Genomic DNA, 22,831 nt, shown 5'->3' on the forward strand with positions numbered 1-22,831 from the left:
CTCTTCCTACATACTCAAACCACCCCCACAGAGAAGCAACCCGAGGAGAACAAATACACATAATATTAAACAATGATTTTGGAGATCCCGTATTTTAAAGTTTGTTTATTCTGTGTGGGAGAGAAGAGCACGCATGCCCCAGTGTGCATGTCCAGGTCAGAGGACATCTAATAGAAGTTTATTCTTCCCTTCTACCATGTAGATGGTATCGACTGCATCTAGATCATCAGACTTGGCTGCAGCCTCCATTACTCATGGAGATGACCTGCCAGCCCAGGCCTCCCTTTACCTAGTAGCCCTTTCCTATAGGAAGAAAGCTGGGGAGTCACTATTTATGGAAACAACAGGGACCGTGGGATGAGAGTCATAGAGTCATAGCATTCCAGGTCTTAAAACAGCAGTTCTTAACTTGCGGGTCTTATCTCCTACAGGATTGCCTATCGGACGTCCTGTTTATCAGACTTCTTGCATTCTGATTCATAATGGTAGCAAAAGTACAGCTAGGAAGTCACAATGAGATGATTACATGGTTAGGGGTTACCACCACATGAGGAGCCGTGTTAAAATGTCCCAGCATTGGGGTGATTGAGAACCACTGTCTTAAAGTTTCAAAGCCTACTTCCTCCTCCAAGGAGTATGTAAAGACATCATTAGTACACTTCAGGATGAGACGCCTACAGCCTTCTCTCATCTCTAAAAGCCTAGCAATGAGGAGGAAAGTCCGAACAGCAGGGTGACTGTGATGTCCTAACACCATGAGCTCTCCTTCCTGGCTTGGACAGTGTGCTGCCTTGATGAACATCCAGAATCACAGCACAGCTGGTTCAGACACACTCCTGGCCCAACTACTGGAAATTTTGAGTGGTCAGGAAGTGGGATCTGAGCATCTGCCTTTCTAAGTCCCAAGAGATGTGATGCTAGAGTTCTGAACCCTCCTTGGTGGACCCTTGCCCCCAGAAGTGCTATTTAGTCCTCTAGGTTCATCAGGATACTGTGTCTTCTGGATCAAACTGCTTCCTAGCCTGTTTGATCAACCTGTGGTTGGGAAAAGGGAAGGACCCGAAGACGAGCAGTGGCTAAATGTTGCCAAGAGTACAGTTGGGAACTTGTACTCTTAAGGAAAGGGTGGGGAAGAATGAATACAGTAGTTCTAAGGCAGGCAAGGCAGAAGATAGTGTGTTATTTATACCTCCCCTCTTATAACAATGCACTCAGAAGCCTAGATTCTTTTTTTTTTTTTTTTTTTTTTGGTGGTATTGGGACTGGGGGTTCAAGACAGGATTTCTCTGTATAGCTCTGGTTGTCCTGGAACTCACTCTGTAGACCAGGCTGGCCTCGAACTCAGAAATCCACCTGTCTCTGCCTCCCAGGTGCTGGGATTACAGGCATGCGCCACCACCGCCCGGCGGTTGGCTAAGTTATAGAACCATTTCAGTACTGCACATGATCCTTCCCATAATGCACCTGACATTTAACCACAGTACACCCAATTGTGCTTAGGCATAAGGTGATAAATAGGGGATTCTCCCTAAAAGGTTACTACATCCGCACCCTATACCAGTTTGGGCTGAATCAGCCCTTCTTTATACCTGGATGTGTTGGAATATGTGTGAATAGAATATTCACAGAGAAACCCTGTCTCAAAAAAAACCAAAACAAACAAACCAACCAACAAACAAAAACTTAGCCAACCAATCAAAATAGAGAAGCACCCAAATCACCCTATTTAGTAACCAACGCTTCCTAGGGCCATTTAGTAACCAAGCCATAGCCTAGGGCATGTGAATACTTTCAGTCAGTCTTGTCAGCGCACCCCTCTGACACCTGAGCTATCACTCTGTTCCCAACAAAATTAGTTTGACTCTCTGAAAATCCGGTTGAGCTTTTATTTTCAATTCTTTGGATAAGGGCCCGGAAATACCCAAGCCAGATCCTGCACCCCAGTAACTGACCCCATAGGGATTTGAAGAGTGGGGTTCTGGAGAACAGGTGGAACCTGAGAGCAGCAGGGGTGATGGGATCTGGGGGTGTTGAGCTAGACAGACTTAAACAGGCCCTCTAGGTCCATGGAATGCCAGCATGTTGAGGGAAGTAGATCTCAAAGTGAGGTTCACTCCTCACCCACAGCAGCAGCTCAGAACTCGTTAGGCATGTACACTTGGAGGCTAGGGATGTGGCTGGGTGGGTAGAGTGCTCAGTTAGCATCCTCGAAGCCCTGGACTCAGTCCTCAGCACTTCATAAACCAGATAGAGGGGTGTACACGTATAATCCCAATACTTGGGAGGTGGAGGCAGGAGGATCAGAAATCCAATCCCATCCTTGTCTATACCGAAAGTCTGAGGCCAGTCTGGGGTACAAAAGACCACACAACAAAATGAAACCAAGAAAGAAGAGAGAAAGAAAGAGAGGCAGAGACAGAGAGACAGAGACAAACAGAGACAGAGATTATTTGTTTATGTGTGTCTGAGAGAGAAAGAGAAGGACAGAGAGGCAGAGACAGACAGAGGCCAGGGAGGAGGGAGGGATGGAGGAAGGGAAGGAGGGTTTGTACACCTTGTGAAAGGAGTATCAGACTCCCTGGAACTGGAGTTACAACTGGCTTTGTGCCACTGTGTGTGCTGGAAACCATTTCCAGGGCATCTGGAAGAGCAGCGAGTGCTCTCAACCACCGGGCCCATCTCTCCAGACCCAGGCTTTAATTTTTAAGGAGTCTTGCAGTTTTAAAAGCAAGCATCTTGGTACCGGGCTGAAAGGTCAGTTTCCACATTTAAAGATGGTCAAAGCAAGGAAATCATACTTTAGTTGCCTCTGGTGACTCTTGGCTGTGATCTCAGTACTCTGGAGGCAGGAGGATTGTGAATTTGAGGCCAGCATAAGGTGCATAGTAAGATACTATCTCCCAAAACCTCTTTTGACTCTTTATAAGGACTCAGATGCATACTTCCTTGCTGTGGCCTATAGCGATTCACTTTCTTTGTCTTCCTTCTGTTTCTCCTGATTTCTTTTTTCACTCTATTGGAAATATCTTTTTTCCCCTCACATACTGTATCCTGATTACAATTTCCCTTCCCCCTTCTCCTCCCAGTTCCTTCCGTCTTCTCGTCCCATCCAAATCCACTCCTTTTCTGTCTCTCATTAGAAAACAGACTCTAAGGGATAATAATAATAAAATAAAACAAAATATAATAAAGTAATACAAAGAGAAAACAAAGAAACTGACACATTCGAATTGGCAAAAACAGACAGAAGGAAAAGAGCCCAAGAGAAGGCATAGAAATGGAGACCCAGGTGTGCACACACCCAGGACTCCCAGAAAACACTAAACCAGAAGCTGTCATATATCAAGAAAGGAGCTGGTGTAGACCTGTGCAGGCCCTGTGCATGCTGCCCCAGTGTCTGTGAGTCCATATGACCTTTGCTCATGCTGATTGAGAGGGCCTTGTTTTCCCGGTGTCCTCCCCTCTGCCCTCCATTACACTCTTTCTGCCTTCTCTTCCAGGGTTCCCTGAGCCTGAAGGAAGGGATTTGTTAGTGACATCTTGATTAGGACTGAGTATACAACGGTCTCTCACTCTCTGCATAACGTCTGTCTGTGGGTCTCTGTGTTCCTTCCCGTCTGTGGCAGGAGGAAGTTTCTCTGATGATGGCTGAGCAAGGTACTGACTGGTCTATGAACACAGCTGAATGTCATTAGGAGTCATTTCAATGCACTTTCTGTAGCCTGACTCAGACCTGCAGAAACTTTCCATTAGTAAGCTGTTAACCTCTGCATCTGCTATGTTAACTTTCCACAGTTCCAAAGCGTATTCAAAATCAGTGTTGTAGTCTGAAAGTGGGGAGCATATTCCCACAGTGCCTGTCTGGTGGCAGAGACAAGGTGGTTACAGCCAGGCTGCGCATGAGGGCCACGTACGCTTCAGTGAGGTCCAAGAGGAAGGACTGGCCGTCAAGAGCAGACATTCCATCCTTAGGAATTTAAATACCGCCCTAAAGAAATGACAGCAGGCTCAAAAATCCTGGCATCTCTTTTGCCATATCACTGAAAGATGGTCCTAAGTTGAAACCAAACTGGGTCACAGAAAATAAAGTGATGTTTCTTGTGAGGCAGAGTTTGCCATCACAGGCAGGCACCAAAGACTGTGAGCACTTAGCCAGGAGGAAGCCTGCTCACACAGAGAAAGCGGCTGTTAAGACAGAGATGAGTATAGTGCCATTCTGCCTGATGTGGTGGACATTGGGTCAGTCAACATGAAGGTTGAGAATGTTCTAGAACAGGCATCGTCTGACTTTTTTTTTCTGTAGAGAGCTCTGATGGTCTGGATGTGAACTGTTGTCCCTCAGAGGACTCATTTGGTTCCCCAGTGCGACAGTTAGAGGTGGGTCTTTGCAGAAGTGATTGGATCATGAGGTGGGGTCTGACTAACCAACTCATGGGTTAATAACTGAATGGGTTACTAGGGGCACAGTGGGCACTGTGGAAGCTGTGGCCTTGTTAGAAGTGATCCTCTCTCTCTCTCTCTCTCTCTCTCTCTCTCTCTCTCTCTCTCTCTCTCCCCTTCCCTCTCTCCCTCCCCTTTCCCTCCCTATTTTCCCTTCCCATCCACCATAAAGCGTCCACCTTTGGCCTGCTTTATGCTCCTGCCAGGGTACCCAGCCTCCAGCCTTATCACAGCCCAGCAGCCATAAAACCATGAACCCAATAAATCTTCCCTTAAACTGTTCCTATCTGGCACTTGCCACAGTGACAAAGCACAGAGGATAAAGGCCAAACACTTTACCTCTTGCAAGTCCTTGGCCTTCGCCTCTGCCATCACGGCACAAGCAAGGGCAGAGGCACAGACTGTGGAAAAGCAAAAGGGAGAGACCATGTCCATGTGAACTTCTACTCATGGACCCTGGTGTTGGAATGTAATTTTCACGTTCAAAGACCATTCTTCATTCATGGGTCAATGGGCCAACCAAAGCAGGCGACACCTCATGATGACAGCCTCCATTGTCTCTTTGTGTCTGGAGGTCCCATCTTCTGGATCTTTATAAAATATGTAATAGGTGACTGGGGACTATTGTGCCATCAACAGAACTTATTGCTAATACCTAACCATGTCCTGATACCTTTAACCTACCAGAGAATTCTAAACTGGCCAATAAGCCCATCACACTTGTGGGTCTTGGCTTGGTACTAATTAACATCAGCTAGCAGTAATCAATAGGTTAGCAGGAAGTCAATGATATGCTGTGTAGGAATACAACATGGTCACCAGTCCTCCAGGGGATCTGCTGGTTTATCTACAGGTTCTAGATGGTTCTTTTGTGGTGATCCTGTGACTCCGTTTCTCCTTAAGACGAAAGTTGGAGAAACCTGGAGTGTGCAGGCAGGTGGGCTGCTTGTTCTGGCCCAGGGGACAGCTGCCTCTCAGGATGCTAACTGTAAAAATGACAGGAACTCACGACATGAAAACTGAGCTCCTGCATCCCTGCGTGCCTGGGTACCACTACAGCATTTCTGTGTCTAGAAATCATTGCTCCATCACTACAGATGGTCAGTGCTGTCCTGCTGGATCTCACAAAAAGATTCCGCATCCAATGTCTCCTTCTATCAGGCATTATTAAGTCAGACTTAATCAGTGGCACGTGAGGCCTATTGTATGGTCAAAGATTAGGCTGAGAAAATGTTCTAAAATATGCTGACTCGAGAGCTGGAGAGATGGCTCAGGGAACTAGAATTTGGTTCCAAGCACCCAGGCCAGGAGGTTCACAACTGCCTGAAACTCCAGCTCCAAGAGACGCCCTCTTATGACCTCTGTGGTTCTCTCCTCTCTCTCCCCCGTCTCTGTCTGTCTGTCTCTCTCTCTCTGTGTGTCTCTGTCTCTGTCTCGCTGTCTGTCTGTCTCTCTCTCTCTTTCTCTCTCTCTCTCTCACACACACACATACACACACTTTTCATAAAAAGAAAGTGCACCATGCTCTACTGGTTGAGAAATAATTCCAAAATAACTAACAGTTTGTTTCTTCCTATCTCATTTTTGCAGCAGTTCTCATGTGGGCCGTGACCCGTTTCACAGGGATCACATATCAGATATTTACATTAAGATTCATAACAGTATCGAAATTACAGTTATGAAGTTGCAAAGAAAATAATTTTATGGTGGCGGTAGTGGGGCTGTTACCACAACAGAAAGAACTGTATTAAAGGGTCACAGCATTGGGGAGGTTGAGAACCACTGCATTTATGAGTAAGTACACGCTGTTCTAAATGTTGAATTGGGGTAAAGAGGGGCCTTTCCTGAGCACCTCCTGCCTTGTTCCAGACACTTCTACTTTCTTTCTATAATAATCCTTAAGCTACAAAACAAGGCTGGCATTGAGGGGAAGATAACAAGGTCAGCTCTGAACACGGTGAGACTGAACCTCTGGGATATGAGTGGAAATGCTTGGAAGACAATTCTGTGTGTTTAGGTCCAGATATAAGGAAGAATTTGCCAGGCGGGCTGCACGGCTTTGGAAGGTATTAGTGTAAATTAGTTTTTCAACCCTGACCAAACATTAACATCCCCTGGGGAGCTTTAAAAACTAAAAGCTGCTGATGGGGCTGGGGACATAGTGTGCCAGCTAAGCTGCCTGGTGCACATGCAGAAGGACCTGCCTTTGGGTCTCCAATCCCCCACAAAGGCTGTGCTATAATGACAGCACTAAGGGGTTAGCCACCGAGAAAGAGAGGGACCCCAGGGTCTTACTAGCCAACCACACTGGCCAAAACGACAAACTCCGTGTCAAAACCACGAGATGGAGTGTGATAGAAGACACCTGACGTTGACCTCTGACCTCCTGAAAGTCCAGAAGGGATTCACGTTTGTTTAACCCTTTGATGGCACCGTCTTAAATATCTAAATCAGTTCTTCAACGAGGAAGTTCTTACTTTCATCTCATGTCGGGTTCCGCAGGGTTTGTGCCACGCTCCGCGGGCTCAAACGTGGATTTTATCTAACGAGGGGGGACATAAAGCCCTCGGTATAAGAAGGATAGAGCAGTCTGACCCCCGAGTCAGAGAGTGAATAGCTGCAGATGGAGCCAATTGTTAAGATGCTGATTTGATGGGGAGATGGAGAAAGAGACCTATCCTGGAAGCAGAGGTAACAAAGAGAAGGCTGGGGACCCCAAATTTGAGCAGGGGTGTCCTTTTGGAACAGCCCAGGGAAGAGAAGGTCTTTGCTTTGCAGGATGATAGTGGTAGCTTTGACCAGAGCAGGTGAGGAGGTGCAGCGAGAACCAACATTTGTGCATGAAGAGGTGGAAACAGAGACTTGGCCTCAGAGACTTGGCCACCCATGGAGACGAGATGTAGAACCTAAAGGAGGCGCACGGCCTTGGCTGTGTGGTTAGCTGGGAAAGACTAAGGCATGCTGGTATTGCTGGAGGAAGTCAAAGCTCAGGGGATGGGAGGGTGGGGAGAGAGTGACCAAGAACAAACAGGAGAGAAGGTGGGACAGCACCGCAAGCGGGCGGGAGGATGGTTCAGTCCGTAAAGCTTGCCTAGCAAGCATGAGGACCTGAGTTCAATCCCCCAGAATCCACCTCTTCAAAAGCCTGTCACCAGTGGCACACCCTTGGAATCCCTGCCTGGGCGAGAGGCAGATAAATCCCTGGCATTTGCTGGTCAGCCAATGTTGCCTAACTGCTGAGCTCAAAAGACAAGATGGGTGGTACATTTCAAGCAACAAAGGTTGTCTTCCGGCCTACATGTGCGCACATGCATGTGCACCCTTGTACACATGGGTTCTGTACACTCTGTGAAGAGGGGACCTAAGTCTGAGTCGCTCCAAACACCTTTGTGTCTTACAGGCTTTGGCACGTGGCAGGGGCTCAATATAAGTGTTCTCTGACTCGGTCAGCAGCCACGGTCATCGGAGGCTGCGACAAGAGATGGACCTTGGTGAGTGGTGCGAGGAGGACTCAAAGAGGTTGGTACCTTTGTCCTGAATCTTCTCTGTGACTTTGCTGTGAGCATCTTCTATCTGCTCTGGCTTGGTGACATCCATCTGGAGCACCGAAAGGCGCTCAGAGCAGTTTTTTCTCAATTCCTCTGCTCCCGGGCCTTCTTTATCCAGCACTCCAGCGAACACCGTGAAACCCAGCTTGTCCAGGTGCTTGGCCAGAGCATGACCGAAACCGGAATCGGCACCTGCAAGAGTCGAGACAATAGGGTGAGCTCAAACCAATGCAATAGGCAGAATTGCTTCACGAGGATGGTGTCACGTGATGTTTATGATAGTCTCGGCTCCCTGAAGAGAGGGAGCCTGGGAAATTTTTTTTGTTGGCTGTTAGGAAATAGCTGGGGATGTTAAGGCAAACAACTAACTCTGTGTAAGGAAAGAAGAGATGTTGGTAGAAAATTTAGTGAGCATACACAAAAAGGGAAAAGAGGCCGGAGGATGGGGGCTCAGGGGTGACTGACAAAAAATGAATGTGGCAGGGAAAACCATTCATTATGTATATGTGTATGTGTTGTGTGTATGTGTCTGTATATGTATACAGACACATGTATGTGTTGTATATATGTATGAGTATGCATGTATATATGCACATATATATATGTATATATACATGCATATTCATACATACAAGCTAGGTAAAGGAGTTCAACGTGTTGACCTTGCCCATATGTTCTCAGGGCAGAGAATGACCTTGAAGGTGGCATCCTCATAGACAATGCTTTGGACCATAAGCTTGGGGCTTACCTAGACCGGGAAAGGTCCCAGGGAGAGCCCAGCCTTGAGTAGGAGTGAGTTACAAACTGTGAAGACACCACCACAAACTCTCCTTAAGGCCTAGGATCCTGGAAATGAGGCAGGGGGGAGAAATCCTCCTGCCCCTCCCACCTGGGAAGTGACTCACGACTGTGACAGTCCTTCCAGCTGGCCATGGTGTCCCAGAGCTATGACTGTAGTTTCTTGGAAGGCTGAGACAGGAAGATTGCAAATCCAAGGCCTGCCTGGGTGACTCACTGTCTCAAAATAAGATATTGAAAAATTAAAAGTAAATTTTAATTTTGGGGGAAATGGTTGGGGAGACAGGCTCGTGGCAGAGCCCCTGTCTAGCTGGTGGACACTAGGAAAAGTAAATCTCAGTCGGGAAGCATCCTCCATCACACTGGCCCACGAGCATGCCTGTGGGGCATTTTCTTCATTGATTAATGTGGGAGGACCCAAACCACTGTGGGTAGTGTCACTTTTGCACACAGGGTTCTGAGTTAGATAGAAAAGCGGGTTGAGCAAGATGGAGGGAGTAAGCAAGTCAATGAGCAGGGTAACTCCATAACCTTTACTTCAGTTCCTGCTCCAGGGTCCTGTATCGAGTTCTTGCCCTGACTCCCTTTATGGGGAACTGTGACCCGGAAGTATAAACCAAGTAAATCCTTTCTTCCCCAAGTTCCTTTTGTCAGTGTGAAAAAAAAGCCAACTATGATAACCCAGTAGCCCCTTCCCAAAACTAAGGAATCCCCTTCCCCATACAGATCAGATGAAACTCATGAAGGCCTTGTTCACCTAGGATAAAGTCAGACCGGGAGCCTCTGAATCCCTTCTGTGCCTCATCATTGATTAACTGACATGTTTGTCCCGCTGATAATCTGCAGCAAAGTATACCCAACTTTAGCAAAGGTTTTGCCCTTTCTTTGGGTCCTGATGTACACTTCCTCTGAGCCATGAGGTCACCCTTCACAACCCATCCTTGAGACACGTGCAGGCCATCTGAATAGAGTGTGCTCCCTTCTACAGCTGTCCCTGCCTGGTCTAGGTGTCCTTTGCAATAGCCACGCAGAATGGCCTCTCCTATGTATAAAGGTTCCTTTGGATTGGCCACTGCATTTTAAAAAAAAATTGTGGTCATGTATGTCATAGCTTGCATGTGGAGGTCAAGAGACCACTTTGTAGAGTCCCCCTTCTGCCTTCACTCAGGTTGCTGGGTTTGAACTGGGGGTTCCTGGCTTTCACTGCAAACACCTTTACCCACTGAGCCGTCTTAGTTAGCCAGCTGGCCAGTGAATCACTAAAGCCTCTGTTTGCGAGAGACCACTATGCTCAGCTGTGATGAAGTTTAGCATTGAGACCAGGCGCTCACCTGCCTTTCCCTCCCGTCTGTGTGGGCTTCTCAGTGGAAGCTTCCAGATCTGCAGAATGGGCCTAACAGAGAGGTTGAATAGACGAATGTCTGTGACGTGCTTGAACAGTGCTGAGTTTAAGATCTGGAAGTCCATTTTAAAAATAAGTTGGGCTGAGCCACATTGTGGTGGCACATGCCTTTAATCCCAGCACTCCAAAGGCAGAGGCAGGGGGATCTCTGTGAGTTCAAGGCCACCCTGGCCTACAGAGTGAGTTCCAGAGCAGCCAGAGCTACCCGACTCCTTACAGACAGAGAAACCCTGTCTCTAAACACAAAACAAAAAGTTGAATATAGTGCCATAAAACTGTGGCCTGAGCTGAGTCAGGAGGATTTCTATGAGTTCCAGGCCAGTCTTTGGTTACATAATGAGTCTCAGGCTGACCTGAGCTACAGAGAAAGGTCAAATGCCTGCTATTACAAAGAACTACAGCCAACTAAGGGACTCTGAGAGCAAGAGAAATCGCCTTCCCTGGGATGAGCACAGCCAATGTTATCCAGGACCAAAGGCTTAACCTTGAAGGCAGAGACATACAAGTAACATTCACAGAGTGAGGAGGCTGTACTTAGGTACTTAGAAACGTACATACATACATACATACATACAACAGCAATTAAAGCAAAACAAGCCATAAACTTGAAAGAGAACAAGAAGGGTTCATGGGAGGGTGTGGACTGAGGAGGAAAAGAAGGGGAAATGTAGTTCTATTATGTACTGGCTGCTTTTGTGTCAACGTGACACAAGCTAGAGTCATCAAAGAGGAAAGAACCTCCCTTGAGGAAATGCCTCCATGAGATCCAGCTGTAAGGCATTTTCTCAATTAGTGATCAGTGAGGGGGGAGGGCCCAGCCCTGTGGGTGGTGCCATCCCTGGGCTGGTGGTCCTGGGTTCTGTGAGAAAGCAGGCTGAGCAAGCCATTGGGGAGCAAGTCAGTGAGCAACACCCCTCTGTGGCCTCTGCATCAGCTCCTGCCTCCAGGGTCCTGCCCTGGGTGAGTTCCTGTCCTGACTTCCTTTAATAATGAACAGTGATGTGGAAGTGTGAGCCTTTCCTCCCTGACTTGCTTTTTTGGTCATTGCAGCAATAGAACCCTAAGACATATTAACAATCTCAGAGAAGAAGTAAAGGGTTTTTAAAAACACAAATAATACAAACCAGCTGAAAAATAAATAGATAATGCAAAAGCAGGTTTGATCCAAAAATAAAATTAAAATGGTGCCATGTCCTCTGTTGGGCTTTCAAGTCTTCATGTGCAGCGTTGGCCAATGGAGACTTCACCTCTAGTGCCAGGCACTCTGAGCATCATGGGTAAAAATCATTGTCCGACTCTGTCATGCACAGATGAACCTCGTGGAGAATATACCAGGCCATCTGGAGCCTCCACTTTCTTGCAGGGAAAGTAGGGTTCTAGTCAGCCCTCTCCTAGGCTGCCCTGAGCAATCAGGGGCCCAGTGCTGCTCAGAAGTCCTACCATGTCATACATGGCATGCTCTGGCCCTCACAGTAGCGGAGACAGGCTGTGCTGGCCCTCACAGCGATAGAGCACTGATTCTCATCTGTGTGACCTCCCAGAAGTCAGGCAGAGGTCAGCAGACCTTAGGAAAGCAGGAAGCTGGGAAGCTGAGATGAGATAACCTCTCTCTGCCCCTGAGTCAAGCCAGTCCAGGAAGGCCAAAGGTTTCCTCAGAGCTGTGTGCAGTGGGGCAGCACCTCAGAGCAGTCTTTCCTAAGCAAGATTTCAGCATGATTACCAGGTGCCAGTGGGCATCCCTGACAGTCATCCTGGATGTGACAACAGTATTACAGAGGAGGAAACTGAGGCAAGGAAGGTTCACTCTCTCATCAAAGGACAGCAGAGGTAGTCTAGATGCAGGTATACGACCTGGGGAATGAAATTCTCAAGTCGTTCACAGCAAAGATCTGAGCACACATGGCGCAGACTGACTGGCCAGTGGAATACGGGTGCCTGAACAGTGAGGAGGAGGCCTTTTGTTGTTGTTTTTGTTTAATTAAACTGGATTACACGGGGACATTTCATGTAAGTATATGATGGTCTTTGACCATAACCCTCCCGTTTTCCTTTACCTTCTCTTTTTACCCTTCTAGAGTCTCATTGGTCACCTTTGTTCCCTAGGTAATTCCACGGCTACTTCCATGTTGTTTGTACATATATGATCTTATAAAACCTAGGACGTGCAAATGAGAGAAAGCTCATGATTTCGCCCCTCTCGTGCTTTGTCTGTGCGCATGCGCAAGATCGAGCACATGCGCACATGAAGGCCAGAGGTTAATGACAACGGTCTTTCCCAATCAGTGCCCTCCTTGTTTATTTTCAGAGACAGAGTCTCTCTCTGAACCTAGAGCTCACCAGGTTGGACAGACTGGCTGGCCAGCAAGCCCCTAAAAAACTCCCTGTCTCCACCTCTCCCGTGCTGACTGTTGCACCCAGCTTTTGATGAGCACTGGCTCAGCCATGAACCCCTGCCCCCTCCCAGTCCCAGTATTTGTCTTTCTGAATTTAACTTCCTTTTTTTGTTTGTTTTTGGTTTTTTTCCCCCTAGACAGGGTTTCTCTGTGTAGCCCTGGCTGTCCTGGAACTCACTTTGTAGACCAGGCTGGCCTCGAACTCAAAAATCCACCGGTCTCTGCCTCCCAAGTGCTGGGATTATAGGCATGCGCCACCACAGCCCGGCTTTTTCTGAATCTAATTTAACATGCCCAGAGTATCTCCAGTCATATCCATGTTCCTGCTAATGAAATAATGTCCTTCTTTATGGCTGAAAAGTTCCCATTGTGTGTGCATCACATCTTCCTCATCCAGTCCACTGCTGTTGGACACCTAGATTGTTTCCATAACTTAGCTACTGTGAATAGTGGAATTCTCAGCATTGTTGACCATGCCTGGCTCATAAGGAACTCAGCAGACCAACAGCTCAGCAGACCAGGTGAATGAGGTGGCCACCTCAGCAGAGGGCCAGGAAAGTCGGAGGTCCAGGTGATACTCTTTGCAATGCTTCTGTCAATAGTGACTTAGACATCCATCACCTCAGAACAAACACTGAGTGCTGGAGTCCCTTTGGGATCAGAGTCGAGTAAATCCAATACAGCCCTTAAGTGTAAAAATCATCATGAAAAGCCATCATTACGAAGCTAGGTAGGGTGGGGTGGGGTGGGGAACAGCTATAGACCCCAGAGGCAGAAGGCAAGAGGTCGCAGCAAGTTCTAGACCAACCAGTGCAACTTAACAGGATTCCCGTCTCGAAGGAAGAAAGGAAAGAAGGGAGAGGGGGAGAGACAGAAAGAGAGGGAGAAGGGGAAGGAAAAGGAGAGGAGAGGAAGGGGAGGGGGGAGAAGGGAAGGGAGAAGAGAAAAACTGGCATGCCTGAGGGAAGCATGTAAATTGTCAGGAATCTTTAAGAGTTAGGAGTTGTATGGTGAAAGATCTGGTGGCTCAGACCTGTTACCCCAGCTACTGTAGAGACTAGGGCAGGAAGATGGAAATACCAGACCTACCGGGGTGTAGAGCCAGCTCAACACAAGCTTGGGCAACTCAGTGAGAATCTGTCTAAAATGGAAGGAAGGAGGGAGGGAGGTAAGGAGAGAGGGAGAAAAGGAAGGAGGGAGGGAGGGAGACTGAGGCTACAGCTCAGCGGTAGAGCACATGCCTAGAATGCCCAAGGCCCTAGATTTAATGCCCAGAACAGGGAAGAAAGGTGGTGGGGGAGAGGGCTTTGTGTAAACCTTTACAAGCAGGTAGTGTCAATCACCTAAGATGAACCAGCCCCAATGTGACTTCCCGATCCTGGGTGTCTCCTTCTTAGACGTCTCAGCTTTCTGCTTTTTTTACTATAACTTTAAATTCCCTTAAAATGTAACACTTAAATTCCCTACATGATCAAATAGACTGTGTGCATCTATGAAATCCTCAATGAATTAATAAAAATACTTTAGTCATAAAAATATCCTACACTCTAGCTTCATTGGTGCAATTGAGATAAAGTTGTAGTCTGTGTGTATGTCTTGTTTATGACACCAGATATCTCCTGAAATAATGTGTTAATTATGAACTAAGCTCTAGTGGTGGAAAACAATGCCTCAGAAAGCCTCCGTGTGCAGTTTCCTCATTAGCTCACTGTTCTCCAAAGAGCTTGTAAGAGTCAAAGGTGGCCACATACACATATATACACCACACACACTTAACACTTACTCACAAGCAAGCACAGATACATATACACACATGCTTACATGCATACATACACAAATATACAAGCTCACACACAGACAATACATACATGCTTACACACATACACATGCTCACATACATATACTACACACCACACACATATACACACACTCACACACATACACCATACACACATGCTCTTGCATGTGCACAAATATACACATTCACACATACTCACACACAATACACCAAACACACATACTGTACCCACTCACACACAGACACAGGCACATACACACATCACATATACATACACCACACATATATACACACACTCACACATATATACATACAGATACACATGCTCACACACAGACGCATCCACACACATGCTCTCACATCCACACCTGAAACACATCCACACACATGCTCATACATACACATACCACACACACATACACACACATACACTCACACACACATATGCACATGCTCTCTCACTCACATATAACCACACACCTATACACACTCATACACATATATAGGCACACTCACACACAGATACACATATATATACATGCTCTGATACATACATAAATACACACACTCACACACACACACACACACAGATCTGTTATGCTCCACCTTCCATTTTGAAGTAACTTTCATATGTTCCTTATTTGTCTCACATGCTCTCCGCATGCCTTGACATGGTGTCATTTGTCATCAGGATAGTGAAAAGTTTTAGCCCCGTCTTTGTTCTATAACATACATACTCAGCTCATTCACACAGTCCAAGGTTTTTTCTATTTAGGTTGCAAATTAAAGGATGTGGCCAACACTCTTCCCAGCCCTGACTTACTTTACTTTATAGCTTTAAAAAGACTTTAATGAAAACATAATTACATCGCCTTCTCCTTCCTCTTCCTCCCTCCAGCAGCCTCTCCCGTCCCTTCCCTCCAACTCCTTCCAAGTTTGCCCTCCCTCTCAGGGATCAGCCCCTAATTATCTGTCCAATGCCAAATGGCCACATACCAGTTTTTATTAGGTCTTTGAGAATTTTGTATGATTTTGGTCCTGTTCACCTCTACCCTATTCCTTCTAGATCCACTCTCCCTCCCAGCCCACCCACCTCCTGCCCTGCTTTATTCTAACCCAGCAAGTCCCATCTGTGCTGCCCATGTACAGTTGGGTGGGGACCATCCACTATAGCACAGTTGACCCATTGAGCCGCACCCTAAGGAAAACTGACTCTCCCTCTCTTGGCCACTAACTTCTCCTCTGGGGGCCTTGTCCCCTCTAGTCCTCTCCCTGCTGGATTTTGTCCTTTCTGGTGTATATATTTATCCCATAGGTTAAAGTGTACCTTGTAAAATAATGAAACAAGCAAAACAGAACAGTTTCAATCCTCCTGCTTCCCCAAGGCCGCATTGTTCTCTGCCTTAACTTCAGTCCCTCAGCTGTTTGGAGTTTCTAAAGCCTTGCATAAGAGTGAGTGGTGTGTACTCTGTTCTAAGGCAGGGCACGCCTTGCTCAGCCGCCTCCTTCATTGTCCATGTCTTTCCTTCAGTATTTGACTCGCTACATCCCTGACTGTGTCCCTTGAATCTTATTTGTGCTTTTCTCAATTTAATTTTTGAGAATTTACATATATACAAATATACATATATACATATATACATACATATACACACATATACATATACATATATGCATACACACATACATATATACATATGCACATACATATACATACACACATGCATATTCATATACACATATACACATGCATACACATATACACATGTACACATGCATATGCACATACATGCATATGCACATATATGCATATATACATATACACATGCATATGCACATACATGCATATGCACATATATGCATATACACATACATATACACATACACATATATACATATACACATACATATACACACATATATACACATACAAACACACATATATACATATATACACATATACACACATATATCTACACATATACACATATATACACACACATACATATATATATACACATTTATGAATCTGATAATAATAATTGATGAAAAGTAATTTTGCCCAGTCATGAGTTTGAGTTTGGGAGAGGAAGTGACAGGGACACACAGAAGGAGCTGAGCAGGGAACAAATTGTGTAAATATAGTATGAACCTAGGAAATTCTCAAGTAGCATTTTTTTTAAGGATGGACAAAAGAATCAAAGTGTATTTCTCCTACTGCCACATGGGGGCGCTGTATGAGCCAGTCAGTAGATGCATAGCCCAGCTTGAGGTATGTTAGTAAACTGAAGACTGAGGACCAAGTGTTTGGTTTAGCTAAAGGGGACTTGGCAATGGCATGGTAGTTCTTGGGGCCAGGTTGTTTGAATGGAATGCATGCACTTTACGGATATGGAGCTGTTGGGTGGTATGTGTGCTTTCAGGGTCCCTTGGGAACTGCTTCCAAAGACAAGAATTTAAAAGCCTGTGTATATATGCCAGGCTGAGCTGTCGTTGGCTATTTGTAGCTTCTGGAACAACAATGGTTTCTATTTGGATTGTCAGATTGTCACAGAGAGCCAGGATATGGTTGGTAAATGGTTACTGTGCAAGTCTGAGGACCAGAGTTCAATCCCTGGGACCCCCATTAAAGAGCTGAGACTTGCAGCCAGGCATGGTGGCTCGTGTCCTGCTCTCAGCAGGGGGGAGGTTTGTGGCCAGTTTGGGCTAAATAATGAGTTCTAGGCCCACTCACACTTCAGAGTGAGATCCTGTTTCAACAACCATAAACCTGGTGAGTTGTGCACAATTCTAACCTTAGCACGAGGGAGGAGAAGATAGCAAGTCCTGGAGCTTGCTGGCCGGTGACCTAGCCTAGTTCCAGCCAGGAAGAAACCTTTACAAAAAACAAAAACAAAACCAGACAGATAGATTGTTCCTGTGGCCTCTACACACACACACACACACACACACACACACACACTGGCATACAGACACTCTCCTACACACGAGCATGCACATACACACACACACACACACACACACACACACATGAGATTGTCACCATAGTGACATAACACCCAGAGACATGGCTCCTTCCCTAAAGTCCCTCTGATCCCCTTTGTTGCCAACATTATTTTGAACTAAGAAGCAGCACAAAGCAGAGACAATAGGCAGAGGCTTCAGGGACACCAAGACACTTTTTGCTAGGGAGCTCTGTGTCTAGTGGCAACACAGAAACTGAAGGCCTACTGTGTGTCAGCAAGAGGCTCTGCTCTGAATACATTTTATTTGATTCACTGCCTACTTTGTGAATGTTTCTAAGACTCTGAGTCTTAGAATATTTCATACACACACACACACACACACACACACACACACACACACACTTATACTGCATATCAAAAATGTGCCTCAATTCATCACAGAAGGAGCAATCATTAGCTGACCTAAAAAAAAGAAAAAAATCCCTGTGGCCCTCCCCTCAGCTGGGAACAAGCTTGTCACTCAACACCAACATTTCTCTGTGGTGTGACCCGCCCTGTGCATGAGCATTTTGAATCGAGGCCCCTGAAAGGCATTGTCCCCTTTAATGAGGGCATCTCTTGGGAGTTGTTTATATGGTTGGGAGTCCGTGGGAAATGGATGGAGAAAGAACTTTCCCCTCCCTTTAGTTTAAGACTTAGGCAATCGGCACGATTGCCACCCTTGGGTTGACACTGCTTGTTCCTCATTATGTAGGTTAAGTGATTCTAAGATGACAGATAAACACTAAAATACCAGTGAGACTTCCCCGAGGCCCAGACTGGACTCAGCTCTCACTCTAGGAGGAGCAGATTCTAGACACCCACTTCCCTTGTTTGTAACACTCTGAGGAGATGCTAACAGCTGGGCTGACAAGACAAGACGGCTCAGCAGATAAAGGCTTGTGCCACCAAGCCTGACAACCCAAGTTCCATCCCTGGAGAACCAAGCTTTACAAGTTGTCTTCTGAGCTCCACATGGCAAAGTGGTACACCTCACCTCACGTATGCACACACACACACACACACACACACACACACACAGTAGCTTAGTGAGTACCCCTTGAAAATAGCTATAGCTTCATGTCTACTTTGTAATGAAATTAGTAAACAGTCCTTTTCCTGTGGCATGAACTTTCTGAATAATTCTCCCATAACCTTCTTATTCCTGTGAGAATATGAGAAGCTGAGATACTGAGAGAACAATGTGCACACAGTGGGGGTGTGCACACAGTGGGGGTGTGCACACAGTGGGGTGTGCACACAGTGGGGGTGTGCACACAGTGGGGTGTGCACACAGTGGGGGTGTCACACAGTGGGGGTGTGCACACAGTGGGGGTGTGCACACAGTGGGGTGTGCACACAGAGGGGTATGCACACAGTGGGGGTGTGCACACAGTGGGGGTGTGCACACAGTAGGGTATGTACACAGTAGGGGTGTGCACACAGTGGGGGTGAGCAAGAGTCAGTGCTGAAACCTGACTGTCCCTTTATGATGCACGTTCTCCTTCAGCACCTGTGCGAGGTATAAAGCAGCAATGGCGACCCCAGCTCCCTTCACGAAGGGCTGACTCCAGACACATCTGCAGTGCAGTATTGAACCAACTTCCCAGAAGGCTTGTTTTGTGAGGTGCTGGAATACAACCAAACTGGGTAAGCATTGTACCAGCTGGGCCATGTCCCTTGCCTGGCTGGATTTGAACAAGGAATGATGCTGTAGTTTGTATGTAGCATGTTCCACAGTGGCTGTATTAGAGGCTTGGCACTCTGCCCTCTATAGCACCATCATCCAGTGGTAAAAGTCCACCATGCAGAGGTGGATGAGCCTAGGGGGAGAGCTTTAGTCATGGCGTCAAGCCCTAGAAGGGATTTGTATGATACTGTCCCTCTTCCTTTCTCCCTTTCATTCACACCATGAGGCTAACATTTTGCTCTACTGTGTGCTTCCTTCTCAGTGTGATGCCCCAACTCCAAAGCAGTGGGGCCAGTCTGCTATGACAGAAAAACTTCTTCTAGAAACGTCCAAAACCTTTCCTCTCTATAAGTTGATTATCTCCAGTATTTTATTATAGTAACCGAAAGGTGGTAAAGATGAATAGATACCCAGAAGCTTGAAATCTTCCTGCCCTTCTCCAGTTAAAGCCAAATATTCGCTGGTTATCTCCTCAATTGCTTCACCATGGAAAATTTCTTGTTTTTCTTGTGCGATGACACCCACCCATCGATCACACAGAATCTTCTCAAAGTCCTCACAGCCATTTAGTACCCCCACTCACATTCCAATCTAAACATTTCCCTGTTTGCCTCTGTATTCCCTCTTGTGTAGGGGCACTAAGCTCCACTACACCAGTCCCCCACATTGCTACTCAATACACACACACACACACACACACACACACACACACACACACGCACACACATTGTCAAATGTAGTAGAAACTGGTGTCACAATATGGCCGTATTTCTATCATATTTCCATGTTCTATATATATATAGCACAGGCATACACAAAAATGTCACGTGATGGAGGTAGGGTCTCTGAGGGTAACCAGCTGAAACACGCAGAATTCCAGATGCACCCAGCCAAGATGACAAGACTTTAGAAAGAGACAAACTGAGAGGGAACAAACCCTAAAGAACTCCTCATTGTCAGTGGGTGGAAGCCAAGAAGGACTTCCAGCCTGTTTCCCCCTGGGGTGTCATTGGACTAATCCAGAAAGTGTTTGAGGTTTGTTTTTTTTTTTTAAAGATTTATTTATTTATTACATGTAAGTACACTGTAGCTGTCTTCAGACACCCCAGAAGAGGACATCAGATCTCATTACGGGTGGTTGTGAGCTACCATGTGGTTGCTGGGATTTGAACTCAAGACCTTCGGAAAAGCAGTCAGTGCTCTTAACCACTGAGCCACCTTGCCAGCCCCGTGTTTGTCATTTGCTGGTAGGCATGTAGCACTTGGTCTTTATGTCTCTTATGCATATAAAGCAGTATTGACCTTCTGCCCTTGCTGTGCTACAGAAACTGGTATTAGTCCCACATCCCGTGTCCAGATGTGGCAAGTGGCTCTCCTCTGCCCCCTCAGCCACAGTCAGGAAGCAGAGGTGGATGAATGTCTCGGCTTAGCTTGCTTGCTCCAGACCATAGACTGGGGTGGGTTGCTGCTACCTCGATTCACCTAGTCTAGGCGATCCCTCACAGATGTGTTCCGAGGTGTGTTTCCATGGCAACTCTAAAGGCTGACATGATGGCACTCAATGAGTAGAGTCTCTTCCTGGCCTAGAGCTGGCAAAGCAGACTAGGTCACATGGCCTTTGAGACACAGGCATCTCCCTGTCTCTGCCTCCAGGGTGCTGGGGTTATAATCTTGTGTCATCGTGCCTGGCAGCTTCAGTGCTACTAGGCAGACCCTTTACCAACTAAACTACCTTCCCAAATTCAGGTCTTTACTTTTTCAATAGCCCTGTTTGTTTCTCCACATGCTCCTTCTAACCATTTCCCAAATGTATATTCAAAAGGAAAATTTGGAATAGAGCTATTTTAGCACAAGGAACAAGTCATTACGGACCATTTTCAGTAAGGGGTGATCTTAGAGCCCATCAATGAATCACAGATGAGCAAGAGGCACTGGCCCCCGTCTTCCTTAGGTATCAGAGGGTGCTTTTTAGCATGGGACTCTTTAGCATATCTTAGGGGTGACAAGATAGGGACAGTCTTCTATGTGACTGAGTTTAAATAGCGGAAAAGAAGGGGTGGGGGTCCTGAGCCCCGGAAGGATGAAGGATTGGGGGCGTGTCCTCCACAAGCTAGAAAGATGGCATCTTCCGGAATAACTCAGCCAATGAAGAATTCTAAGAGGCAGGGAAATATAATTAGAGTATTAAAAGCACTGTTTCATGCCAAATGGATGCTGCAGCCCTTCTGGGCTTTCCTCTGAGCTGATTTCTGATTTTGTAAGGCTGTAAAATAAACCAATTTGCTTCCGAAACTGGGGGTCTTCAGAACAACTATTGCAGAACAACTTCAGAAAATACACACACACACACACACACACAATTTCTCACACTAGCTGTTCCTAGGGAAGAGGCTCCAGATCCTTCACGGACCTTAAAGTTTCAAGATGTCCACGTCTGTCATAGAAAACATCATATGCTTGCAGAGACCCCAGGCCCATCCTCCTGTGTGTTTTAACTCATCTCTTGGTACCATGCCAGAAATAGACATGCCTTGTAAATTACTGTTACCCAGAATCACCTGAAGAAGAATGGCAGGAGATGGCGGTTGACTGAAACACACCCAATCTCTTTCCAATAGTTTAAGTCCATGGTACAGGTGATCAACGAGTCATGACTAGGTGATACCTAGTCATGAAACTACCATGAAACTCTGCAATGTCCCCAGGGCACCTCTGTGAAGCAACCCAGTGCTGGTATGAGAATGGTGAGGTCACGGGAATGGAGGCCACTCACCCCGACCACAGCCAAAAAGTCATAGGAGCTGTTTCAGGCCTGAGATGTCAGCGTGAAGCACGTCTTTGTTTTAAGCCAGAGATTACAGGGCAGGCAAGATGGCTCAGCAAGTAAAGGAGCTTGCAGCCAAACAGGATAACCTCAATTCTATCCCTGGGACCCACCTGGTAGAAGGAGAGACCCGACTCTCCCATGTGGTCCTCTGACCGACTGCCACATACATGTCAGGGCAGGCATGTGCACTATAGCACACACACACACACACACATACATATTTATATTATACTATAAATTTTACACACACACACACACACACACATTTGAAGGCTTTTAAAATAGATTTCATTACCTAGAAAAATTTTACATTTATAGAAAGATTAGGAAGGCCCTACCGAGGCCCCCATATATGTCACATACAATCTTCCATCACTAACATCTTGCAGAAACCTAGCACAAAACAGTTCATCTCAGTTATGGTAGGAATTTTACGACCAAGACTATGCATGGATGCCCAGGAAACAGATGTGTGTGGAAAGACAAAGAGTCCTGAGAAAGGGGATTGTGGGAAATCCAGGCCACCCCGTGAAAAAAGAGAGACAGGTTGTTAGCTTCTGGCAGTGTGTGTGAGGCGTGTCCTAAAAGGGATGTTTCCATGTATGATACAGATCAGCGGCCAGTCTGTCCCTGGACCTCTTAACACCACTAGGGAATGTTTTTTCTTGCCATAAAAGTAATAAGTGGCAAGTAAGAGGAATGCGCTTTAATTAACTAAATCCTTCCGTTAGTTACCACCCCCTTTCCCTGTCTATTCCTGCTCCTGTCTGTGCACATGGGGTGGGGTGAGGGGCATGAGCATGTGGACACCAGAGGTCACTGTCAGGTGTCTTCTCAATCACTCTCTGTCTTAGTTTTTTGAGACATGATCTCCCACTCAACCTGGAGCGCACCACTTTTCCCTGGCTGAGCTGGCCAACAACTCCTCCC

At 46.4% G+C, this 22,831-nt stretch overlaps 1 protein-coding gene across 1 annotated transcript in view; it reads right to left on the reverse strand.

Moving 5' to 3' along the window:
- The window catches only part of Hsd17b2 (hydroxysteroid 17-beta dehydrogenase 2), a 62,725-nt gene that overhangs the window by 17,540 nt on the left and 22,354 nt on the right, over window positions 1–22,831 (reverse strand). Inside the window, exon 2 of the mRNA XM_052166907.1 lies at window positions 7,968–8,180. Within this exon, the coding sequence (XP_052022867.1) occupies window positions 7,968–8,180 (213 nt within the window). The remainder of the gene's footprint in view (window positions 1–7,967; window positions 8,181–22,831) is intronic.

This window comes from Apodemus sylvaticus, chromosome 21 (genome assembly GCF_947179515.1).
Source record: "Apodemus sylvaticus chromosome 21, mApoSyl1.1, whole genome shotgun sequence".
NCBI classification, from domain to species: domain Eukaryota; kingdom Metazoa; phylum Chordata; class Mammalia; order Rodentia; family Muridae; genus Apodemus; species Apodemus sylvaticus.